The sequence below is a fragment of the Ambystoma mexicanum genome, chromosome 3q, assembly GCF_040938575.1.
Source record: "Ambystoma mexicanum isolate Mex_15411 chromosome 3q, UKY_AmexF1_1, whole genome shotgun sequence".
In the NCBI taxonomy this organism is placed as follows: Eukaryota; Metazoa; Chordata; class Amphibia; order Caudata; family Ambystomatidae; genus Ambystoma; species Ambystoma mexicanum.
Window position 1 is genome coordinate 207,033,966 of NC_090926.1, and position 21,143 is coordinate 207,055,108.

At 46.3% G+C, this 21,143-nt stretch overlaps 1 protein-coding gene across 2 annotated transcripts in view; it reads left to right on the forward strand.

The window, feature by feature from the left end:
* LRP1 (LDL receptor related protein 1) overlaps positions 1–21,143 on the forward strand; it is a 1,300,039-nt gene that overhangs the window by 988,252 nt on the left and 290,644 nt on the right. For both annotated transcript variants that reach the window (XM_069653565.1, XM_069653566.1), the window contains exons 61-62: positions 7,534–7,722; positions 8,086–8,234. In XM_069653565.1, coding sequence (XP_069509666.1) covers positions 7,534–7,722; positions 8,086–8,234 — 338 coding nt within the window. The remainder of the gene's footprint in view (positions 1–7,533; positions 7,723–8,085; positions 8,235–21,143) is intronic.

A 21,143-nucleotide genomic window follows, 5' to 3' on the forward strand; every position in this document is an offset into this window, starting at 1 on the left:
GCCAGCAGGAGACACAACAAGTCTCAAGCGGACAAACATTGCAAGGATTGTCCTGAGTGGAAGGCAGGTGACAAGGTGTGGTTGTCCACGAAGTTCTTACCCAGATGCACACGTCATTCTAAGCTATCCCTTCGTTTCTTGGGACCTTTTCCCATTCTCTCCAGAATCAATCCTGGTGCATATAGGCTTCCGCTCCCTCCTACTCTGTCACATACACCCCGTCTTTCATTCCTCCCTTCTCAAACCATACTTTACTGACCCATATCGAAGAACTGTTCCCCGTCAGGCTCTCTTCCCTAAAAGGGACAAGGAAGCGTATGAGGTCTCTACCATACGGGATTCTAGGTTCTACCAAGGCCGTTTGGAATACCTGTTGTCTTGGAAGGGCTACACTGAGACGGAGGACTCGTGGGAACCGGCTTTGCAAGTACACACCCCCCCGGTTGCTCGCCAGAGTCCACCGCTTGCATCCTGGTAAGCCAGGGGTTCTGCGCACTGGGGGGGGGGATACTGTCATCCGCTGCCGCCGTGATTGGCGGATTCTTCCGCATTGGCAATTGCGGTATAGGGTTAGAGAGTTGTAGTCTTTCTCTTTGGTTGTTGCTTGGGGTGCCGTTGTAACTGTTGTGGCGCGGAGCCCGCCGGGAGTACTTATTCCCCCCCCGGCGGACTTTGCGTTGCAACCTCTTTGGATTGTTTCTGGCTCCTGGGTCTAACTCTCGTGTGCTAATGGCACTCCGCTGTGGTATTTTCAGTTTTCCTTTTTCCTTCGGCTTCGCTCCTTACGCAAAGTTTCTTCGCCCCGGAGTCCCGCTGCGGCTTACCTGTTCCAATCTTTCCCGGGCCCGCGCCTCCGCTTCTCGAGGCACGGCGTCTGCTCTCTTCTTCGCTCCACCATTCCTCTGATCCTACCTCCTCCTAGTCTCTCCTTTCTGCTACGGCGCTCCGGTTTCTTCCTCATCTCTCTCGCTTACCTGTGGTTGGTGCTTCCTGTGTTCCGTCTGGATTCCCGGACTTTAACCACACCTACCTGTCCAGCTGATTTCTCCGTGCTGCTGTATCCACATCGCCATCTACTCCACCGCAAGGGGAACTTCCGCGGAGTTCAGGAAGAGTCTATCTTCGTGCCACATAAGGGTTTTTTTTGCCTCATTGTTTTTTCCCTTAATTTTGGCTTGCCCCCGGAAAAGGAGCCACAGGTCTGCTGTCTCACAAGCATTCACTGTGGCTTCCTTCCGTGACGGGCATATACCACCAAGAAAAGAGAAAGACTACCTAATCAGTTGGCACCTTCAATCGGAAGACATCGATTCCAGCAGTTCATGTGAGGAGAGTGTGGAATTAAGGGGGAGAAGAGGGGACTAAGGGATCGAAATTAGGACATCGAAGTCCCGAAAATCTAAATCGTCCAAAGGGGTGTCCACTGACGACTCGAGAGGTGATTCTCCGTGTCGGGAGGAGGCCCGGGGTTCTCGGTCCCTGAGTGGTTCCTGCCATTCTTCTTCCTCGTCATGGCATTCTAGGAAGCGCTGTCACAGGTCGCCTTCCCCGTCCTCCTCGTAGGATGGAGCCAATAGGAAAGTGGCATGCCCGACAAAGTCTTTGACTCAGGAGGAATGGGCTGCCATTAAGGAGCATTTGTTGGCGATTTTTCAATCGCAAGGCACCGTTCCGGCCGCGTCTTCTGATGAAGCCAGAAAGGATCGGTCTCGTACCGTGGCTCGCACGCCTTCGGGCTTGGGTCTGCGAGCGATGCGACTCGCATCAGGATCCTTCAAGGTCCAGTTCGGACGAGGCGCAGGATAGTCGCAAGAGACGTGCTTCCAGGTCACGGTACTCGTCCCCAGCGAGACCGCAGAAATCTGCTAAGGGCTCAAAGCCTACGTCGACTCTGTCGGCGCTGTGTCTGTCGGATTAGGACATAGAGGCTTTGCCTTCTTATCAGCCCTCTGCGCCATCGGCACCATTGTCGACACCGAATCTGTTGACGCTCTTGGCGGCGAAGCCTTCAGCGCCCTCGCCGCCTTCAGGGATTTTTGTCAGTTCTCTGATATGGTGGATCCCCCAAGGAGGGCTACTGGTAAGTCTGTGAGTCCAGTGGTGGACTCCAGGCCCTCCACTGTCCACAGGCAAGGTTTTTACCTCCCTCTGGACAACAAATATAAGGAGGAGGAAAGGTCTTACTTTGAGGACCCTGTTGAGCCTTATGTGGCTCCTGTCTTTTCTGGAGACAGTCAATTGGAGGAGTTGAGGCAAACTCTTCACGATGCCAGTGGGTTGGACACTTCTCCGGAAGTGGAATTTGGCAGGTCTGAGCCTCAGGCTCATGCTGAGTCATCATACAGGCAGCTCATGGCTAGGGTAATGGAGTATCTGGGCTGGTCCAGTCCTCCTGAAGATTTTATACAAGATGATCTAATGGACATTTTAGATCAAGGTCTGTCCTCTGACCCGGTGTTACCTTTTCATCTCACTTTACAGAAAAGGGTGGTGGAATCAAATCGTTGACAAAGAAGTACTGCCCTTCCGTTAGCGACCCCAGCTACTTATCCACTCACCCCACTCCTGAGAGTTTGGTGGCTCAGGTGGCTACAGCCACCTCGAGGCAGGCGGCATACCCTACCATCCCTCCTGATGGGGACAACAAACGCTTCGACAGTTGGGCTTACAAGGTATTTTCTGCAGGGAGTATGGTGTTAAAATCAGCCGACTCCACTTGTGCCTTAGCAAGGTTTTCACACACTCTGTGGAACTGTTTCTCTAGCAGCTGAGCATATTCCTGAGGGGGAAGAAAGGGGATGGGTTCCTTGCTCTCGTGCAAGATGGCAAGGATGCCATGTGTGAATCCCTTCAGTCGGGTTTGGATACGGCCGACTGTGTTAGCCGGTCCATGGCTGCGAGCAACGTTATATGCAGATTTGTGTGGTTGCGGAAGTCGGGTTGTACCCCGGATGCGCAAGCCCATCTTTTGAACATGCCCTTTGATGGCGCACGTTTGTTTGGCAACAAGGCTGACGAGAGCCTTGAGAGGTTGCAGACCTCAAGCTGTGCCGAAATCTTTAAGTGCAGCTGTGTGTCAACCTCCGCCTTTTCGTCCTAGGGGACAGCAGTGGAGGAGAGGTTCTTTTCGTTACTACTCCTTCTTTGGTAGAACGAGAGGGGCTGCCAGTCAAAGGGGTCCGCGAAAAAGTACCTGTGGTGGTCAGGGAAATAGAGGTGCCAAAGCCGCTCAGGCAGCTGCCTCTTTGCCTTCAGGCGCTGCCGCAGCCGCTCCAGAACCGTCATGAGGCCATGTCTCATGGTTCACCAGTTGGACGCAGACTGTTTCAGCATCTCGAAGAGTGGTGAGCCATTACTTCGGATGCGTGGGTTCTGGATACTATAGCCCGCAGCTATTGTCTTCCCTTTCTAAAGCGGCCTCGCGACAATCCACCAGGGAATTTCTCTTTGAAGCTTCCGGATCCACTCCTTGTGCAGGAAGTCTTGACCCTGCTAGAGAAAGGTGCTATAGAACTGGTTCCTGTAGAAGAGAGGAACAAGGGATGGTATTCCCCTTATTTTTTTATCCCAAAGAAAGACTGAGGATTGAGACCCATCCTGGATTTGCGTTGGTTAAACAAACTTTTCAGGAAGGACAAGTTCAAGATGGTCACTCTTTCTCAAGTCCTCCAGGCCCTTCAACTTCAGGATTGGTTGGTGTCTCTGGACCTACAGGATACTTACTTTCATGTGCCGATTCATCCCAAGCACAGACCGTACCTGAGGTTTGCGGCTGGCGACTCACACTTTCAGTTTCGGGTCCTGCCCTTCGGATTGACCTCTGCCCGAGGGTCTTCACCAATCTAATGGTGGTGGTGGCATTGTATCTCAGGCAGGGTGGGATTCATGTCTAACCCGACCTGGACGACTGGCTGATCCATGCACGTTCTCCAGAGCCAGCATTGGATCATCTGGGTCTCACTTGCCACTCCCTCCACAGGCTCGGCTTCTCCCTCAATTTCAAGAAGTCGCATCTGACACCTTCTCAACAGCTCCAGTACATCGGGGCTGGTTGGACACGTCCTTTGGGAAGTGCTCGCCACCCAAGGTAAGGGCTCATCAAATTGTGCAGATGGTGGACAAGTTTCAACATGCCCAGTGTCTCCCGGCTTTCGAATTCTTAAAGTTGCTCAGCCTCATGTCATCCTGCATTTTTCTGGTGCCAGAGGCCAGGCTGAGGATGAGATCTCTGCAATGGGTCCTCAAGATGTAGTCGTCGCTGTTCTCAGGCAAGATGTCGGATCCCGTTCAGATTCCAATCTCGGTCTCCCAGGATCTTCTGTGGTGGGCCAACGAAGGGAACCTGATGAAGGGGGAGTGTTTTGGCAACCGTGGCCGGAAGTGACGGTAGTGACGGATGCTTCCCTCACAGGATGGGGCGCTCATGCCAACGACTTGACCGCCAGCTGTCATTGGTCTCCGTCAGAGTCCAAACTCCACATCAATCTGTTACAGCTGGGGGCCATCAGGCTGGCCTTGAAGGCTTTTCTGCCGTCTGTGCGGGGGAAGAGTGTCCTGTTCATGACGGACAACACAGTGGCCATGCATTACCTCAACAGAAAAGGGGGGGGGGTCACTCCCTTTGTGCAGAGAGGAAATGCAGCTCTGTTTCTGGGCCATCCAGCAGGGAATTTCGATCTCAGCAGTTCATCTGGCCCGAGACGAAAATGCAGCAGCGGACACCCTGAGCAGGCAGAGCATGATCTCTCACGAATGGGAGTTGGCTCGGGACATCCTTCTGGAGATCTTCACCCTTTGGGGAACCCCACAAGTGGATCTCTTCACCACCAGTGCCAACCGGAAGTGCGATGGATTCTGCTCAAGGGAATTTCCTCCGAGAGGAGCCTTAGGAGATGCATTCGTAGTGGATTGGTCATTCCCACTGCTGTACGCGTTTCCACCCGTCCCCGTCATTCCTCAAGTGTTGCAGAGGTTATGGAGGTTCGGTTCCCACATGATCCTCATTGCTCCGGATTGGGCCAGGAGAGCGTGGTACCCGGACCTTCTAGAAATGTCCATCTGCCCTCCACGCCATCTTCCCTACAGAGAGGATCTGCTCGAGAGAGAGGGGGGTCAGGTTCTCCATCCAGAGGTCAGAACTCTCAACCTTCACGCTTGGTATATGAAAGGTGGAGGTATAAGGATTGGGACCTCCCAGATGATGTGATGGAGGTGTTTCTTTCGGTCAGGAGGCCAGCAACAAATTCCCTGTACCGTTGCCGTTGGCGTAAGTTTTGCGACTGGTGCAGAGGACAAAATGTTGATCCTTTTCAGTGTTCCATTCTTATGGTTTTGTCTTTCTTACTTTCTTTGGCCCACAGGGGACTTCAAGTAGGTGCCATTAAGGGTTACCTGGTGACGCTGTCTATATTTAAGTGCTCGTTTGAAGACAGGCTCTTACTTTAAGATTCCTTTGATTTCTCAATTTCTTAAAGGACTGACTAATATGTTCCCACTGTCCTCTTTCCAGGTGCCGGTTTGGGATTAGAATTTGGTTATGAAATTTCTGATGGGTGCTCTGTTTGAACCTTTGCACTCTTGTCCCTTGAGATTGTCCTTCAAGACTGTGTTCTTGGTTGCGGTTACTTCTGCTCGCAGAGTGAGTGAATTGCAGGCACTTTCCTCTAAGCCGCCCTTACTGTGTTCTACAAGGACAGGGTTGTACTAAGTGTACGTCCTTCCTTTGTACCTAAGTTTTTATCTGAATTTCATTTGAGCCAAAAAGTGTTTCTTCCTTCTTTCTATCCTACTCCTCATCCTGGTAAGGAAGAGGAGCGACTCCATAGATTGGATCCTAGGAGAGCTCTGAGCTTTTATATTTCTAGGATTTCCAGGGTCAGAGTGGACGATCAACTCTTTGTGGGATATGCTGGACACACATTGGGCCAGGCTGTTACCAAACAGACCCTGTCCAGGTGGATTATCCTCACCATTGCAGAGTGTTAACGATTGTCGGGTAAGGACCCTCCTAAAGAGTTTAGAGCTCATTCCACTAGGGGCGTGGCTACTTCCACAGCCCTCCAACGGGGAGTTCCCATTAGGAATATTTGTGATGCAGCCACATGGGCTTCTATCCACACCTTTGTTGAAGATTATTCCCTGGATACGATCCATGGTCAGGATATGGCCTTTGGTAAGGTGGTTCTTTATTCTGCCATCTGATTGGGTACTCTAAATTCTTTTCCCTACCATTTTCTGGTACTGCATTGGGAGTCTGTCAAAGATGTGGAATACGTTGGAGGACACAATCCATTCGAAGAACAAGTTACTTACAAACTGGTAACCTTCTTTCCACTGGATGTTCCTCCAACGTATTCCACATCGCCCTCCCAGCCTGCCCCTCTGGAGAATTTCCTATGCGATTGAAGCTTACGTTTCTGCAAGGCTATGTGCAGTTAAGCAGGCATTGGATTGGTGCCACACGTTATGGGGGGGAAAAAACATAAACTGAGGCTACTGGTGCCATGTGTCATATTTATAACATCTGGTGACACCGCCCTCGACGGAGGCCTTCGAGGGACATTGACCCGACGCAGGACGCCCTTTGTCGAAAAAGTTTCCGAAGTGCACAGCTGTGGACATTACATGTCAAAGATGTGGAATATGTTGGCGGAAAATCCAGTCGAAAGAACGCTACCAGTTGGTAAGTAACTTGTTCTTTGCAGCACTACCTTCAAACATCCCACCTCCTTCAACAAGTACTGTCTCTGATCGATGCAAAGCATGTGATTCTAAGCAGATCCACAGGCCTCAGAAGGCATCCACCGTGATCGTATTTCTGATGCTTGTATATGCTTAGTCACATGCGCCCATCCTTCCTTCCCTCTTGGAGTTGAAGTTTCTTGGGAAAAACATAGATCTTTCACACCTCATGGTCTCCACCTTCACTCCACGCTTGCACCTTACACTCCCTCGTGTCAGAAACCAATAATTTTCGGCACCTCGACGCGTAATGGATCATGGGTACAGTGGACGTCACACTAGAGATGGAATTAGACACACCCTGTCTACGTACCTTTTTGAACTTCAAAAACGTCATGAGCAATACTCTGCAGCTCGGCCAATGCAAAGCATGTGAATCTAAGCAGATACAAGCATCAGAAATACAATTACGTTGAATAATGTATGCCTTATATGATAGGTTATGGTACTTACCTTCCCCTACTTGTATTTAAATAAACCTTTTAGTTTTACAACGCATAGTGTTTCAGGGTTTGTTTGGACCATATGTATGCTACAATGTCTTTATACCCATCAACAGCCCTCTTTTCCCCTCCTGAGATCAGCCTGGCTGCTTGGTCTGTGCTACCAAATGTTCTCTAATAGTACAGCCTTATACTAAGCATGGAATTTTGTACTGCCTCCGATATGGTTTTATGAAGCCCTTAGCTGGACTTTAGATAACTGTCCAAACACCTTGTTGATGTCTCCCTGTTGCACGCTCTGAAGTTGTGATGCCATCTATGTAAACTGTTCTCTTCTCTTTCCTTTCAGTTCTTAGCCAGGACATCCCTCATATATTTGCCTTGACCATCTTCGAGGATTACATCTACTGGACAGACTGGGAGACCAAATCCATTAACCGAGCTCACAAAACAACTGGTGCTGACAAATCCATGCTAATCAGCATTCTCCACCGGCCCATGGACATCCATGTCTACCACCCATACCGGCAGCCTGACGGTAGGTAAATTTGCACATAATGCAGTGTTAACACTTCAATCCTTGCACAAAAATCATTGGAGGTGAGATTGAAGTTTTCAAGCATCCACTTATAATACTTACATTTCATTTGCTCTGCATAATTGGGGCAAGAGTTTGCAGTCAATCAGATGACTTTAATTCCATGTCTGTTATAAATTGTTAATCGGTGTGCTTTGCAACTGGTGAGTTGAGAACCTAGCTTCTTCCAGGCCCGGATGCATGAAGAAGAAGCCATGCGATATGTAGAAGTACTGTAGGCACAGCGATGTTCTGAATACATTTAGGTGTTAAGCCATAAATGGTTTTCTCCCACAAACTTCCTCCTCTCTCTTTTTCTTCCAGTACCCAACCACCCCTGCAAAACCAACAGAGGTGGTTGCAGCAACCTGTGCCTGCTCTCGCCTGGTGGATTATCCAAGTGTGCCTGCCCCACAAATTTCTACCTGGGCTCAGACGGCAAGACCTGCGTTTCGAACTGCACTGCCAGCCAGGTGAGGGGGTTGTTGATGCAGCTAGCGGGGTTGCTTTCTTGTGCTCTCCACCCACGTTCCTCTGTGGCGCTGTATTTGTCCCTTTGTCCGTTTTGCATTTCCCTTCCTCTCCAGACGTACTTTTTTTCTTCTCACTTCTGCCTTTTCCTCAGTCTATCCACCATTTAAATATTGGGAGTAAAGGTGTGAACCCAAGGCTAAATGAAAGACTTGCAATGGTGCAGGGGGTTGGCCTACTTGGCACCAGCACTGTGCAAAAGCTACCTGATTTGCACAACTTAAAAGTGCATTTGCTGTGTCATGCTTCTTTTAGGAGCAAAGTATTGCTTGGGAACGATAGGGTGGCAGCTGCATGGAGCATGAACATGCAGCATAGGGAAAAGAGTCCCATTTGGAATGACATGAACCATAAAATATTGTGTGCATGTTGAAAATAATGTTTTTTCATAATAAACTTGATGCTCTTTCTGAAATACCCATACTTATGCAGATGTTTGTGCTGTTAGTCGACCACAATAAATGTGTGTATTTTCCTTTGAACATTCAACAGACTGCAATATTTGAAATATGTTGTTAAAAATTCCTGTAGTATACTTCACAGCAGTGAAATTTCACACAAATAATGTTAAAAATGACAGAAAATCGGTTCCATACAACTATATATAATGCCACAAGCTACCAAACAAAGGTCTGCAAGATCATAGTTGGTTAAAAATGCTGCCGATATATACTCATTGATAAGGTGATGGCTGTTGGTCAAGAATTGATGTAGTAACTCTTTGGGAAAGCAAAAACAAGAGATGTGATGGCTGGAAGGTTTAGAATGAATCTTAACCACTGGCATTGCTCTGGGCAACCCTCCAGACCATCGTTCTTTGCCTGCCAAGCCATTACAGAAGGGGAAAGACCATATGCAAATCAGGCTTGGCCCCACCAGAAAAAGGGGCGAAACATGTTTGGGGATGCTTGTGGTCTCGTGCAGAAGGGATGTGACCTAGCAGTTTGGGCTGGACTGCCCCTTTTGGGGTGAGGCCAGGCCTGATTTGCATATGGTCTTTCCCCTTCTGTAATGGCTTGGCAGGTGAAGAACGATGGTCTGGAGGGTTGCCCCGAGCAATGCCAGTGGTCAAGATTCAATCTAAACCTTCCAGCCATCACCTCTTTGTTTTTGCTTTGTAACTCTTTGGGAGACTATACAACCCTTGTCCTCTTGGTATTGGGGAACCTACCTATTGATATAGGTCTGTACTACACAAGTTGGTAGTGTGGCTGAGCAGCCAGGCTTATTTCAAGAGGGATAAATGTGAGCTGTAGAGCTGTAGCAATGAATTCCACAACTACAAGTAGCCAAGTAACACTTGCACGCAAGGTTTGTTATAAATAATTATTTAACAGTAGTTTTAAAATAAGCATTCTTTAAAAAGGGCAATATATGTAGCCATCAAAGGCACTTTAAAATACTTTTCCCGAATCAACACAAAGCCAGTAGATGCTCTTTAGAGATGCTTCTTACACACTCCCTACACCCTGAGGCAACTTCACTAACTAGGACAGTAATGGCATTTGTATATCACTAGTACACTTTGTAGATTCTGAGGTTTGTAGAAAGGTATGATATGATATTTTATTTATATCATGCCCATACACAGGTGTTTCAGAGCGTGACCAGGCAAAGGGAGGGGGAGCAGGGGAGAAAACAAAAACAAACTATCTTACTAGGCCCAGTGACATTGAGAACGTGCAAGTGCATGGTAAAGGGAAAGGGGGAAGTGCAACAGAAAAAGGGAGGGGGGCAAAGAAGTGCAGGCATACGATAAATAATAAGTTAGTGGATAAATAAGTGAATAAATAAGGTGATTAGAGCAGTGATTAGTGCAGCCAGTGAAGGGTCCAGTGCAGGGCAAGTCAGATAGGGTAATATCTGATAAGTGCAGGAGAGGAGTGGGAGGACCTGTGAGGGTACAGATAACAGGCCCCGGTGCAGGGGTGGCCAGGAGGCAGTGCCGGAGGATGTCCAGGAGGGCAGGTAACTGAGCCAAGGGGGCTCCGTTGGCAGGTGCGGCAGTGCTGAGAAGAGAAGGCAGATCAACAGGGGAGGAGAGTGGCAAAGGCAGATGCGAAGAGGAAGGTTTTAAGGAGCTTCCGGAATCGTAGATGGTTTTCCTCCAGTTTCAGGGTGGCAGGGAGGCCGTTCCAAAGGGAGGCTCCGGCCGAGGACAGAGATCTGCCCCCTGCACGTTTCTTAGAAAAGCGGCTGACCCTGAGGGAGTTTGAAGTAGACGAGCGAAGGGCTCGAGAAGGGAGGTATTTACGGAGGGATAGTTGAAGGTATTTTGGACCCAGGCCCCAGAAAGCCTTTAGGTTAAGGGAAGTAAAAAGGTCAAACAAGTTCTCAGAGCATGTGAGCAATTTAAATCTTCAAATGAATTCTAGATGAAAACCTTTCCCAGCAATATTAGTTTAAAACCAATGTATCACCTATGAGGGACAGTAAATACCAAAGTCAAATGGAATAGAAGAGTCTGCAGGGAGCCGAGACAGACAAAGTCAATTGGAGCAAAGTCTATGGAGCTGAGGCACTTCTTAGATAGTAAAAGTCTTGCACAAAGTTAGTTTGTTGAAGAAAAATCACTGTAGGGTCACAAGCTGTTAGACTTGTGAAGGGTAGAGCTGAAATCACCTCTAGAAAAGCAGCTACTGCAAGTCTTAACTGAGAAGAGCAAGCTACAGACACTGAGGTAAGTACGCCAAGTCAGAACAGTACCTTTGAATAGAAGAGTGGCCCAGCTGGCTTCTGTCTGGTTGCAGTGATGCAGAGCCTGTCTTCCTGGGCCTCAGTCGTGGGGACAAGAGGGGAGGACATCTGGTTCTCGTGCGGCAGCAATTCGGAGGTTGACAGCAGCTACAGGCTCTTCAGTTTAGCGGCACTTCGTGGTTTCAGTGCTCTGTAAACAGCACCACTGCAGATCTTGGAGAACGGTTGGGCTTCCTTCACTCCTTGAGACCTGCACTCTGGTGAGGGGACTCGAGCTCTGGTCGTCCTGCTTCTGGAGAGTCCTGGGGAAACTCCTGGAGCTTCTGGCCGGATCAGACATTGCACTGGACTTCAGGTTTCTCGACCCCTGGCACTGGGTTCCTGCAGCAGCAAAGTACAGCCAGTCGTTGAAGGTGGTCCAGTGGAGTTTACTTCGGGGTTAGTTGGTCCCACTAACCCAAGGGAAGAAGTAGTCCCTTCCGGAGGTTCTCTTGTTGATAAGAAAAAGGAGGTTTAAGCACAGCAGCAGGGCTTCACCGGGCAGTTTAATGGTCCAGGAGGATGCAGCAAGATTCGTTCATGGTTTCTTTGTCTGGTAATTCTTCCCAGTGGTCGACTCAGTATTCAGTCCCAGAACACTCGCCTTTTAAGCAGGTTTCTCCCATTCATGCACAGCGTAGCTGTCACTCAAACAGCAGGGTCACTGTCCTGAAAGGCCAGCCAGCCAGCCAATCAGGACTGGGTGCATTCAGGCATTTCTAAAGACAAAGGACAGGGGAGTTTCTGGAACCTCCTCCCTTCCTGCCCGTCCAGACACACTAGAGCCAGAGGTGGGTTTCAGTACTGAAGCCCGCCAAAGGCAAAACAAAGGGCTCAAACCTGGCTTGGCGTGCAGAGTAAAACCCAAGAAAGACCTCACAAACCGAAAATGGCAAAAAAGACCGGGCCATTTTGACAAAATGGTCAACCATGGGTGCTATACTGCAGCTTAGGATTTAGCCTGCGGTAGAAAAGCACAATCATGGGAAAATTAAACCACTGCCACCAGCCTTTTAAAGTAGTGAGGGTAACGTTAAAAATGTTACATGAGTAGGTAGGAAAAGGGGCTACTAAGTAACCCACCAGCACTCCCCATAAGATGGGGTGTGCTGGACCTACAAAGAGAAAAGGTAAGTAAAGCCAATTTCACTTTACTATTCTTGGGAACAATAGTTCTCACTAGAAAAGGTTTTTAAAGCTTAAGGGAAATCTAAAGGATTTCTCTGTGACACTGCACTGAAGGTGACATGTGTCACCATAGAAAAGGTAGATGAGTATTTAGTGTCAGGCTCTGAAAACAAAGGAAACACATAATCCAAATCAGATCAAAACACATGAGAGAGTGACAAAAAGGGCTCACTCACTCCAGGGTTAAAAATAAAAAGTCCTAAAGTCCAGCAAAATAGCTGGGTGTCTCTAAGGTTGAAGGGAATTAGCACAGAAATAAGATTTCTCCCTGTTAGGCAAGATTGTATGCAGTACCCTTTGGGTCCACTAAAACAACCCTGACCTCCTGGCAATAGGAACCCAACCTTTGGTATAAGTCTGTACTACACAGGTTGGTAGTGTGTTGAGCAGCCAGGCTTATCTCAAGAGGGGTCCATGTGAGCTGTAGGGGAGTTACACAGAGACTCACAGTGACAAGTGTTCAAATAAACTCTTACACAAAGGTTTCTCGAGTAAACCATTATTAATTTATTTAACAGTCTGTTATAATAAGCCTTCTTCAGAAGGGAGCAACATTAAACACACAAATACATTCCAAAAATACACACTCTTATTTATCTAAATCAGCAATTACCCATTTGGGATGACACACATGCACTACCTACACCCTCGGGTGACTTCAATAGCTAAGGTGCTCTTGGCATTAATATATCACTGTTGCATTTAGAATATACTTGGGAGGGTATCCAGTTAAAATTTCGAATGCACATTTTCGAATGCCTTTATGTCGAAAACAAATTCAGAATATTATTTTTTTATTTTATTAGGGGTTAATTAGTAAAAAAAAGGGTCAATAAAAAAACGGGGGGTTGGGGAGGGAACCCCCCATTTTAAAAAAAAGAATAATAAATTAAAAAATTCGACATTTTTATTTCTGTATTTTTCATTAGAGAAAAAGGCATTCGAAAATGTGACATTTGAAAATGTCACTATAAACCACTTGAGAGCAGTGTTAAAGAGCAGAGAGTTCAGAATAAAACAAGTATTCAGTTATTCTGAAGTAGGTAAGTACTTTCAATACAACCCCCCAATGCAAAGTTAGTTAACCCTTTCCTGGAAGGAAGGCAACACGCAGAAGAGAGAAGAGTCATTCAGGGAGCCAGGCCAGCCAATGTTAAATTAGCAAAAGTCTAGTTGAACTGAACACTTCTTGCAGGTAAGTAGAAAGTCTTTTCCAATGTTTAAAAAGTCTTGGTAGAATAGAAGAAAGTCAAAGTAGGTCCACAAACTGATTAGGCTTGTGAGGTAAAGAAGCTTGTAGCAACTCTACACATGCAACCAAGCAAGTCTCTGGGGACTCCTGCACTGTAATGGGACGGTCACTGCTCGCAACCGGCAAAACTTCAAACGAGTGGCTGTTCGGTGTTTCAGCTCCTTGTGTCTACTGCAAATAGCAACACTGCGGTTTCTGGCTGTCGAGATCGGCTTTCCGTGTGTCTGGGGTCCCGCACTTTTTTGAGGGGGCTCAGGCTCAGTCAGTCCTGCTTCCAGGGAGTCCGGAGGATCTTCCTGGAGTTCTTGGCCAGCTTAAAAGCAATGCACACAAACTGGTGTTCCTCTCCCTGGCTATCCGGTTCCAGCAGCAACTGCAGTGGATACTCGACCATCTTTGAGAGGATGCCCAGGTGGCTTACTTTGGAGTTGATTGGTTCCACCAATTCAAAGTAAGAAGTCGTCCTTGCAGGGGCTTCTCTGTCAAACGGAATTTGGAGATTCAGGACCGCAGCAGGGCTTCACCGGGCAAACCAACGGTCCAGGAGTTGCAGCAGGTGTCCTCTTCAAGTTCTTCTTCGGATTGCTTTGTCCAGTGGTAGACTGTCTTCTAAGCCAAAAAGCCTTGGCCTTTTATGCAGCTTGCTCCCATTCATTCCAGCCTAACTGTCAGTCACCCAGCCGGGTGGTGGTTCTTGCCGGACAGCCAGCCGGCCAATCACCTAAGAGTGCATTCCTGTCTCCTATGAGACACTAAGCACATGGAGTTCCTGCCACCTCCCTTGCTTCCTGCCCCTGCCAGATACCCTAGAGCCAGAGGCAGGCTTCACTCATGTATCCCGCCAAAGGCAAAATGAACAAAGGGACCAAACCTGGTTTGGCGCGCAGAGTAAATCTCACAAAGGACGTTTCCACAAAGAAATGGCGAAAAAACGAGGCCGGGCCATTTTGACAAAAATGACACCCATGGATGCTCTACCGTGGCTGCGAGCGCAGCCCTCGGTAAAATCCCATAATGGTAGTAAAAAGTAAACCACTGCCACAAGCCATTCAGTAAGGAAAGGGTAACATAAAAATGTTACATGAGAAGCTAGACAGAGGGGGATACTAAGTAACCCCTCCAGCACCCTATTGTAAGATAGTGTGTGCTGGGTCTAGAAAGTTACAAATGCAAGTAAAGTCAATTTCACTTTACTTCTCTCGGTAGTTTATCCCAGAGAAGGTATTTAACCCTTCGGGAAATCGGAAAGACTTCCGTATGTCACTGCACTGAAGGCGCTGTGTTATGCCATGTAAAAGATGATGCCTATGGAGTTTGTCAGGCTCCACAACCCAAAAGAAACGGTGTACAAAATCACATTCAAATACATGAGAGAGTGGGGAAAAGGGTCTCCCTCTCTCCAGGTTAAAAATAAAATCAAGTCCTCAAAGTCCAGCAAAGTTGCTGGGGGTCTCTAAGGAAGAGGGAATTAGCACATTTCTGAGAATTCTCCCCAACACTCGTCTCCCTCCCACCCCCAGACTAAGGAACGGGATGATTTAATCCACTCCTGGATTAATCTTCTTATCCAGTCGGTCATACTTTCTGGAGATATCATCAGCATTTTGGAGATTACACCCTGACCTGTGTTTTATGGTGAAATCAAAACATTGGCGGCTGATTGACCACCTTAACATTTTTGGATTCTCCCCCATCATCTGCATTAACCATCTTTAGGATTGGTGGTCTGCCTGAGTAATGAAAGTAGAACCATACAAGTATGTCCTAAACTCCTTTGAGACCACACAATGGCAAAACATATGTGTTACATTGTTGTCCACTTTGTCTCACGGTCCTTCAGTTTCCTACTGATGAATCAGATGGGGAATTCCCTGCCTTTCTCATCCAGTTGACTCAAAACTGCACATATCCCTGTATAAGAAGCATCAGTCTGTACAATGAAGGATTGTATTTGTATTATTTATTTGTATAGCGCACCAGGCCCGAGGGCAACCAGGCGCATATCTTCAAACAGTAAGTACAAGAATGGCAGGGTTACAGTTAAAATTACAGTCAGTCACTTACATGAACAAAGGCAGTAAAGTACAAGAACAGTGCAAGTTGGTGGGCAGAATATCAGGAGTCGGGCATAAAGAAGGTGGTAGCGATCAGATTGGTTGTAGCCAAGAGCTCTCAAGACAGGAGCTTGACAAAGGGCTTTCTTCATTCCTTCAAAAGTCTTAGTGCACACCTCATTCCACCTGACCTTCTTGGAGAATTTGGGTGAGATCATCGCATTCATGGGAGAAGCTATGGTCCCATAGTTCTCAATGAAGTTCCTGTAGTACCCAGTGAGACCTAGAAAGGCTCTTGCTTGGGTCTGAGTAGTAGGGGTGGCCCAATCCTGTACAGCTTGTACTTTGCTAGGCAATGGCCTTATTTCACCTCCTTCTACCTCATGTCCAAGGTTAGACCACTTTACTCTGACCAATTTGACATTTACTAACCTTTATGATCAGATGGGCCTGTTGAAGAGCCTGCAAAACATATCCAAGGCAGTGAAGATGCTCTTCCCAAGTGGGGCTGAACAATGCAATGTCATCCAAGTTTGCCATGCAGAAGTCCTCCCTCCCATTCAGAATTTCATTCACCATCCTCGGGTGTATTTCTGAGCCCAAAAGGCATAACCTTAAACCAGTAGAGGCCGCCTGGAGTAGAAAATTCAGTTTTCTCCTGGGCATGGTCTGTGGAGCTATTTGCCAATTGCCAGAGGTCAGGTCAAATGTACTGAGGAACTTGGCTGAACCACGTTTGTCCACCAGCTCATCTGTCTTGGGTAAAGGATGCGCATCCGTTGTAGTGACTACATTAATGGCTCTATAGTCCACACAGAATCTCAATTCGTTGGTTCCTGATTTTGGCACTAGTACAACTGGACTACCCCATGGACTTGAAGATGGCTCTATTCCCCCCAAGATCAAGCATCTTCTTGACCTCTTCCTTTATGTGGAATCTTCTGTAACCCCTGCTTTTGACAAGGAGACTATCACCAGTGAGAATATCATGCTGGCCCCAAAGGGGTCAAGCCTGGTGTTGGTGAGAACCGGGAGGCAAACTAATTTAACAGAGCATTGTACCCCTGTTGTTGCAGAGTCAGATCTGAAGAGAGGTTTACTCCTTCAATTTTCTCATCTGAGGATTGTCCCCTGGGGGGGGGGGGATCAGGGACGGGCTCACTCTCCTCCTCCTCTAGATCAGAGGCTAGAAGCAAAGCTCCTAGTTCCAGTCTGGAAACATAAGCCTTCAGACGGTTAGTGCAAAATTAATTGAAATGAGAGAAAAGTTTACTCAAATGCACCAATTTAAGGTTTGAGGTTTATCTGGGTAAGTCAACTGAGCTAATAGTTCCCAAATCATAGATTTAGTTTCTTGTTTTGAAAGAAAGAAAAAAAACTCCATTCCATGTAGATGGTGCTTAGCAATATTCTTTAATCATATGTATAGCTGTCAAAAAGTCAAAATAAATCAACAAATATTGTTTGTCCATGTGTCATCATCACACCTGGTGGCTTGCAAGTAAATTTTTACTGAGAAAGCAGATTCCACCCATTCTCACTCAACATGTGTTTCCCCATTGAAAATCTCAATGGTTCATCAGGAGAGAGAATAATTCCTAACCAAAATAAAGAGAAAAAAAGAGGGAAAAACAGTACAGGGTTGTTACAGTTTTTGTATTTCAAGTAGATATTACTTCATGACACGTTTCCTGATTCAGTAGACAGCGGTATTCTGACTCGCCCTTTATTTTCTTGAAATACAATTTTGGATGCCTGGGATTTTCCCAATTTAGTTTGTCTTGATAACTTTTATAATATTATTGATGCTGTTTTCCAAATATTTTTTTTTAAATATTTTGCTTTTTTCAAGATATTCTAGACAATCTGTTGGAAAGAGAAGACTTTGTAAAGATTTTGTTTTGTATTTGTAACTATTGTTAATTACATCAAGCTTGGAGACAGCATGATTACTAGTCAAGCAGATAGACGTGCTGGAGGAAGCCTGAAGTTCTTACCTTGTGGTCATTCTGTATCCAATTCAAAACTGCTTAGGTCCTAATTGCCCTGATAAGTGGGTGGAAGCTGCCGGGCAGGTTGCGCTGCATTTGTGTCTGTAGTGATACTATTTATATCCCGCGGGTAGAGCGGTGACGTCATCACGCCGCGCACAATGTATTTTTGCGGAACGTGATGATGTCATCGTGCCATCTCAACGTGCGGTGGCCATTTTTAATCTATAAATTCTGATATTGTTTTCCTTAATAGGGTATTTTTGTTTAAACCTAGGTTAAGCATTGTGGGCAATTATTAAAAAGTGATAAGTATTACAATTTTTGTTTTCTCATATTTTCTTTATATTGGGTAAATCAATATCTAATTTAAAGATTTAATAAGGAAAATAAATGTTGATCAGGTATAGATTTTAAGAAATGAATATGCATGATAACATTACATTTAAATTACTTTCAGTAGGGAACAAAGATAAACTAGGTTGCTATGGTAAATAAACTTAAGAAGAAAAAAAAACGTTTTGTACATAAAATACATCAATAGCATTTTAAAGCAGAATAATAACTTTATACAGTGAACAAAATTATAACCAATTATACATTCCTGTATCGCAATTCAAACCTTTAACACGTGTCCATGATACATATCCATTTGCATTCCTGCTTTTGTAATAATTCTTCCTCATTACCTCCTCTGGGAGGCAAACGTATTTTCTCCAAGCCGAAAATCTTTAGATCCGAAATTTTCAAAGTTGGGTGATCTTCAATTATGTGTACTGATTTGGGAGATCTCAGATCTTTGTTTCTGATGGCTCTTAGGTGTTCAAAAATACTCACCTTTAGTTTTCTTATTGTCCTGCCAATATATAGTTTACCACAGAGGCATTCTATTCTGTAAACAACGTATGTTGAGTTGCAGTTTATTTGATTTTGTCTTTCCATTTGGAAGTGCGATTTCCCTTTGTCCTATGCTTAACATTGGGCATAATTTACAGTGCCCACATTTGTGTGTGCCCTTAATAGATGTTTGAAAAAAGACCTTTCTTGCATCAGGTATTGGTTTGAGAAAGCTTGGGCTGATGAGGTTTTAAATAGTAGGTGCTCTCCGGAAACGGATACTGGCAGAATCATCCAAATGCTTCTGTAGACTTGGGTCTGTAAAAAGAATGTTCCAATTCTCTGAGAATATCCGCTTAATTTTCTTTGTTTCAGTACTGTAAGTGGTGATTAAATTGAATTGTGTGTCTAGATTTATCAATTTTAGGTTTATCAATAAGTAGAGATTCTCTGGAGACTTTTTCTGCTTTGTTTATGGCGGTTTTTATGTTCTTTGAACCAAAACCTCTTTGTTTAAATTTTGTGAAGGTTTTTTTGATATTATCTTGAAAGGTGAGAGATGTGCTGCAATTTCGTTTTATCCTTAGGATCTCCCCATATGGAATATTTTGAATGGTGTGCCTCGGATGATGGGATGTGGCATAGAGGACGGTTAGTGTGATAGGCCCTACAGGCTTCCTTAGGATTGTTCAAGTCAACTAAATAATTGACCTCCCCAAGTTTATCCACAATCTTGAATAGTCCAATCCATTTGTCCTATTAGGCCTTCTGCCTTGTAGGTACCATAACTAGTATAAGCTGGTCTGCAGTAAACTGCACCATGTTGGCCTTCTGGTCATGCCAATGTGTGACCAGAACCTGACCTGCTTTCAAGTTATCAGAAGCTTCTGTCATCATGAGTGCCATTCTTTGGAGACCTACCACATAGTCAGTGACTCTCACTGACTTGAGGGCAGGAGCACTCTCCAACCCTTCCTTGATCAGGGCCAAAGGGCCTCTAACTGGATGGCCATAGGGCAGTTCAAAGGGGCTGAACCCAACCCTTGCTTGAGGGACTTCTCTATAAGCAAAGAGAAGGCATGCCAGTATAAGGTCCCACTTTCTTCTAAGGGGTTGCTCTAAAGCACCTATCATGCTCTTCATAGTTCTATTAAACCTCTCCACCAACCCACTGGTTTGGGGATGGTAGGCTGTTGAGAACTTGTAGGTCACTCAATAGTTTTTCCACATGGCTTGCATGTAGTGGGAAATAAAATGTGCCCCCCTCCGTCAGAGATGACCACCTTAGGAAAACCTACTCTGGTAAATATACCAAGTAGGGCCTTAGCCATGCCTGAGCAGTAACCGTTCTCATAGGTATGGCTTCAGGATACCTGGTAGCATGGTCTACCCCAACCAAAATAAATCGGTTACCTGAATATGTTGGAGAGTCTAGGGGACCAAAAATGTCAATCTGCACCCTCTCAAAAAGGACTTCCACCACTGGGAGGGGCACTTAAGTGGCCAACCAGAGGGATTCTATGGGCTAACTGTAAGAACTGTTGTCTCACCTCCTGGGGCACTACAAGTCTCCTGCAGTCGACTCAGTAGGTTCACTGTAGAGGAGGCCATCCTCCCAGTAATGCCTTTGCTTTCCATGTTCTTTCCCTTTTAGCTGGGAAGCTGTCTGTTGGCGAAGACCTTCTAGAGACACACACTCTTTGACCTCTGCTGAAGTCTGCCCTAGAGGGTCTGCCTTCTGCAAGTAAAGTGTCCAGCTCCGGGTGGTGCTTAGGATCCACATCTCCAACATGGGGAAGGTTTTCTTCCATCTAATTTTCACCAGTAGCGGACTCTTCTGAGTTTGGTTTATCCTCCCACTTAGCCTCAGCTGGGGAAGGGGTCACTGGGGTGACCTGGTACTGTCCTCTCAGGGATGTCCTTGTCCTGTGAACAGGTTTAGGTGTAATACCTTTCTTTCTCCCAGAAATCTTGGGTTTCCCATTTGTCTCTTTCTTTGGCTTGGGAATTGAAGGGTGGCCTTCCTGTGAACTGATGGCAAGATGAATCTCCTCAACCTCCCACTGACAGTCTCCTAAAGTTGTGCCTCCCTTTCCAATCTTGTTTGCTCCCGCTTACTTTTACTTGGAGTCCTGGGGGGTACTAGATACAACTCCAAGAGTTTTCAAATCATTCCCCAACTGGACTTTCCCATGCCCTCATTCTCTACACTGACAGGCAGTCCAACAGTCATATTATTGCACTGGATGAGAGCTGACATAATAGCAACAAAGTGGTGGTAAAGTGGAGCAGTCTGCAGCATTCAAATCATGCTGCCCAACTCTACTTTTGTGCGAGGATACACACTGAAGCGGATTTCGTTTGAAAGTATTCTGCTTTGAACAACATTGCAGAAAAGACATCTGTGCTTTTTAATTTGGTGAGGGACGCTGTGTCAAGCGAGACATGCTCCACCCCCTCTAACAGCAACAGGCCCCAGTGGGAACCTGAAGCGGACGCAAAGTGGTGGTAAAATGGAGCAGTCTGCAGTCCGCAGACTGGAGCCAGGAGTATGGAAGACGTTATTTGAACTAACATAGTAAGTGCTGTGGACTACTCTGCCCAAAAACAATTGGCGCCCTATATCTGAATGTAGGCAAAGCCCTCCGGCTCCATAATACCAATAAGGGACAAAATAGTTGGCAGCTTTACAGGGGGTCATAACATCTATTTGCCGTTGTCTATAATTACTTTGGAAGCCCTAAGTCGGAAATGCTGAACCAGCCTCAACAATTGGCAAACATGAAAGAGGGT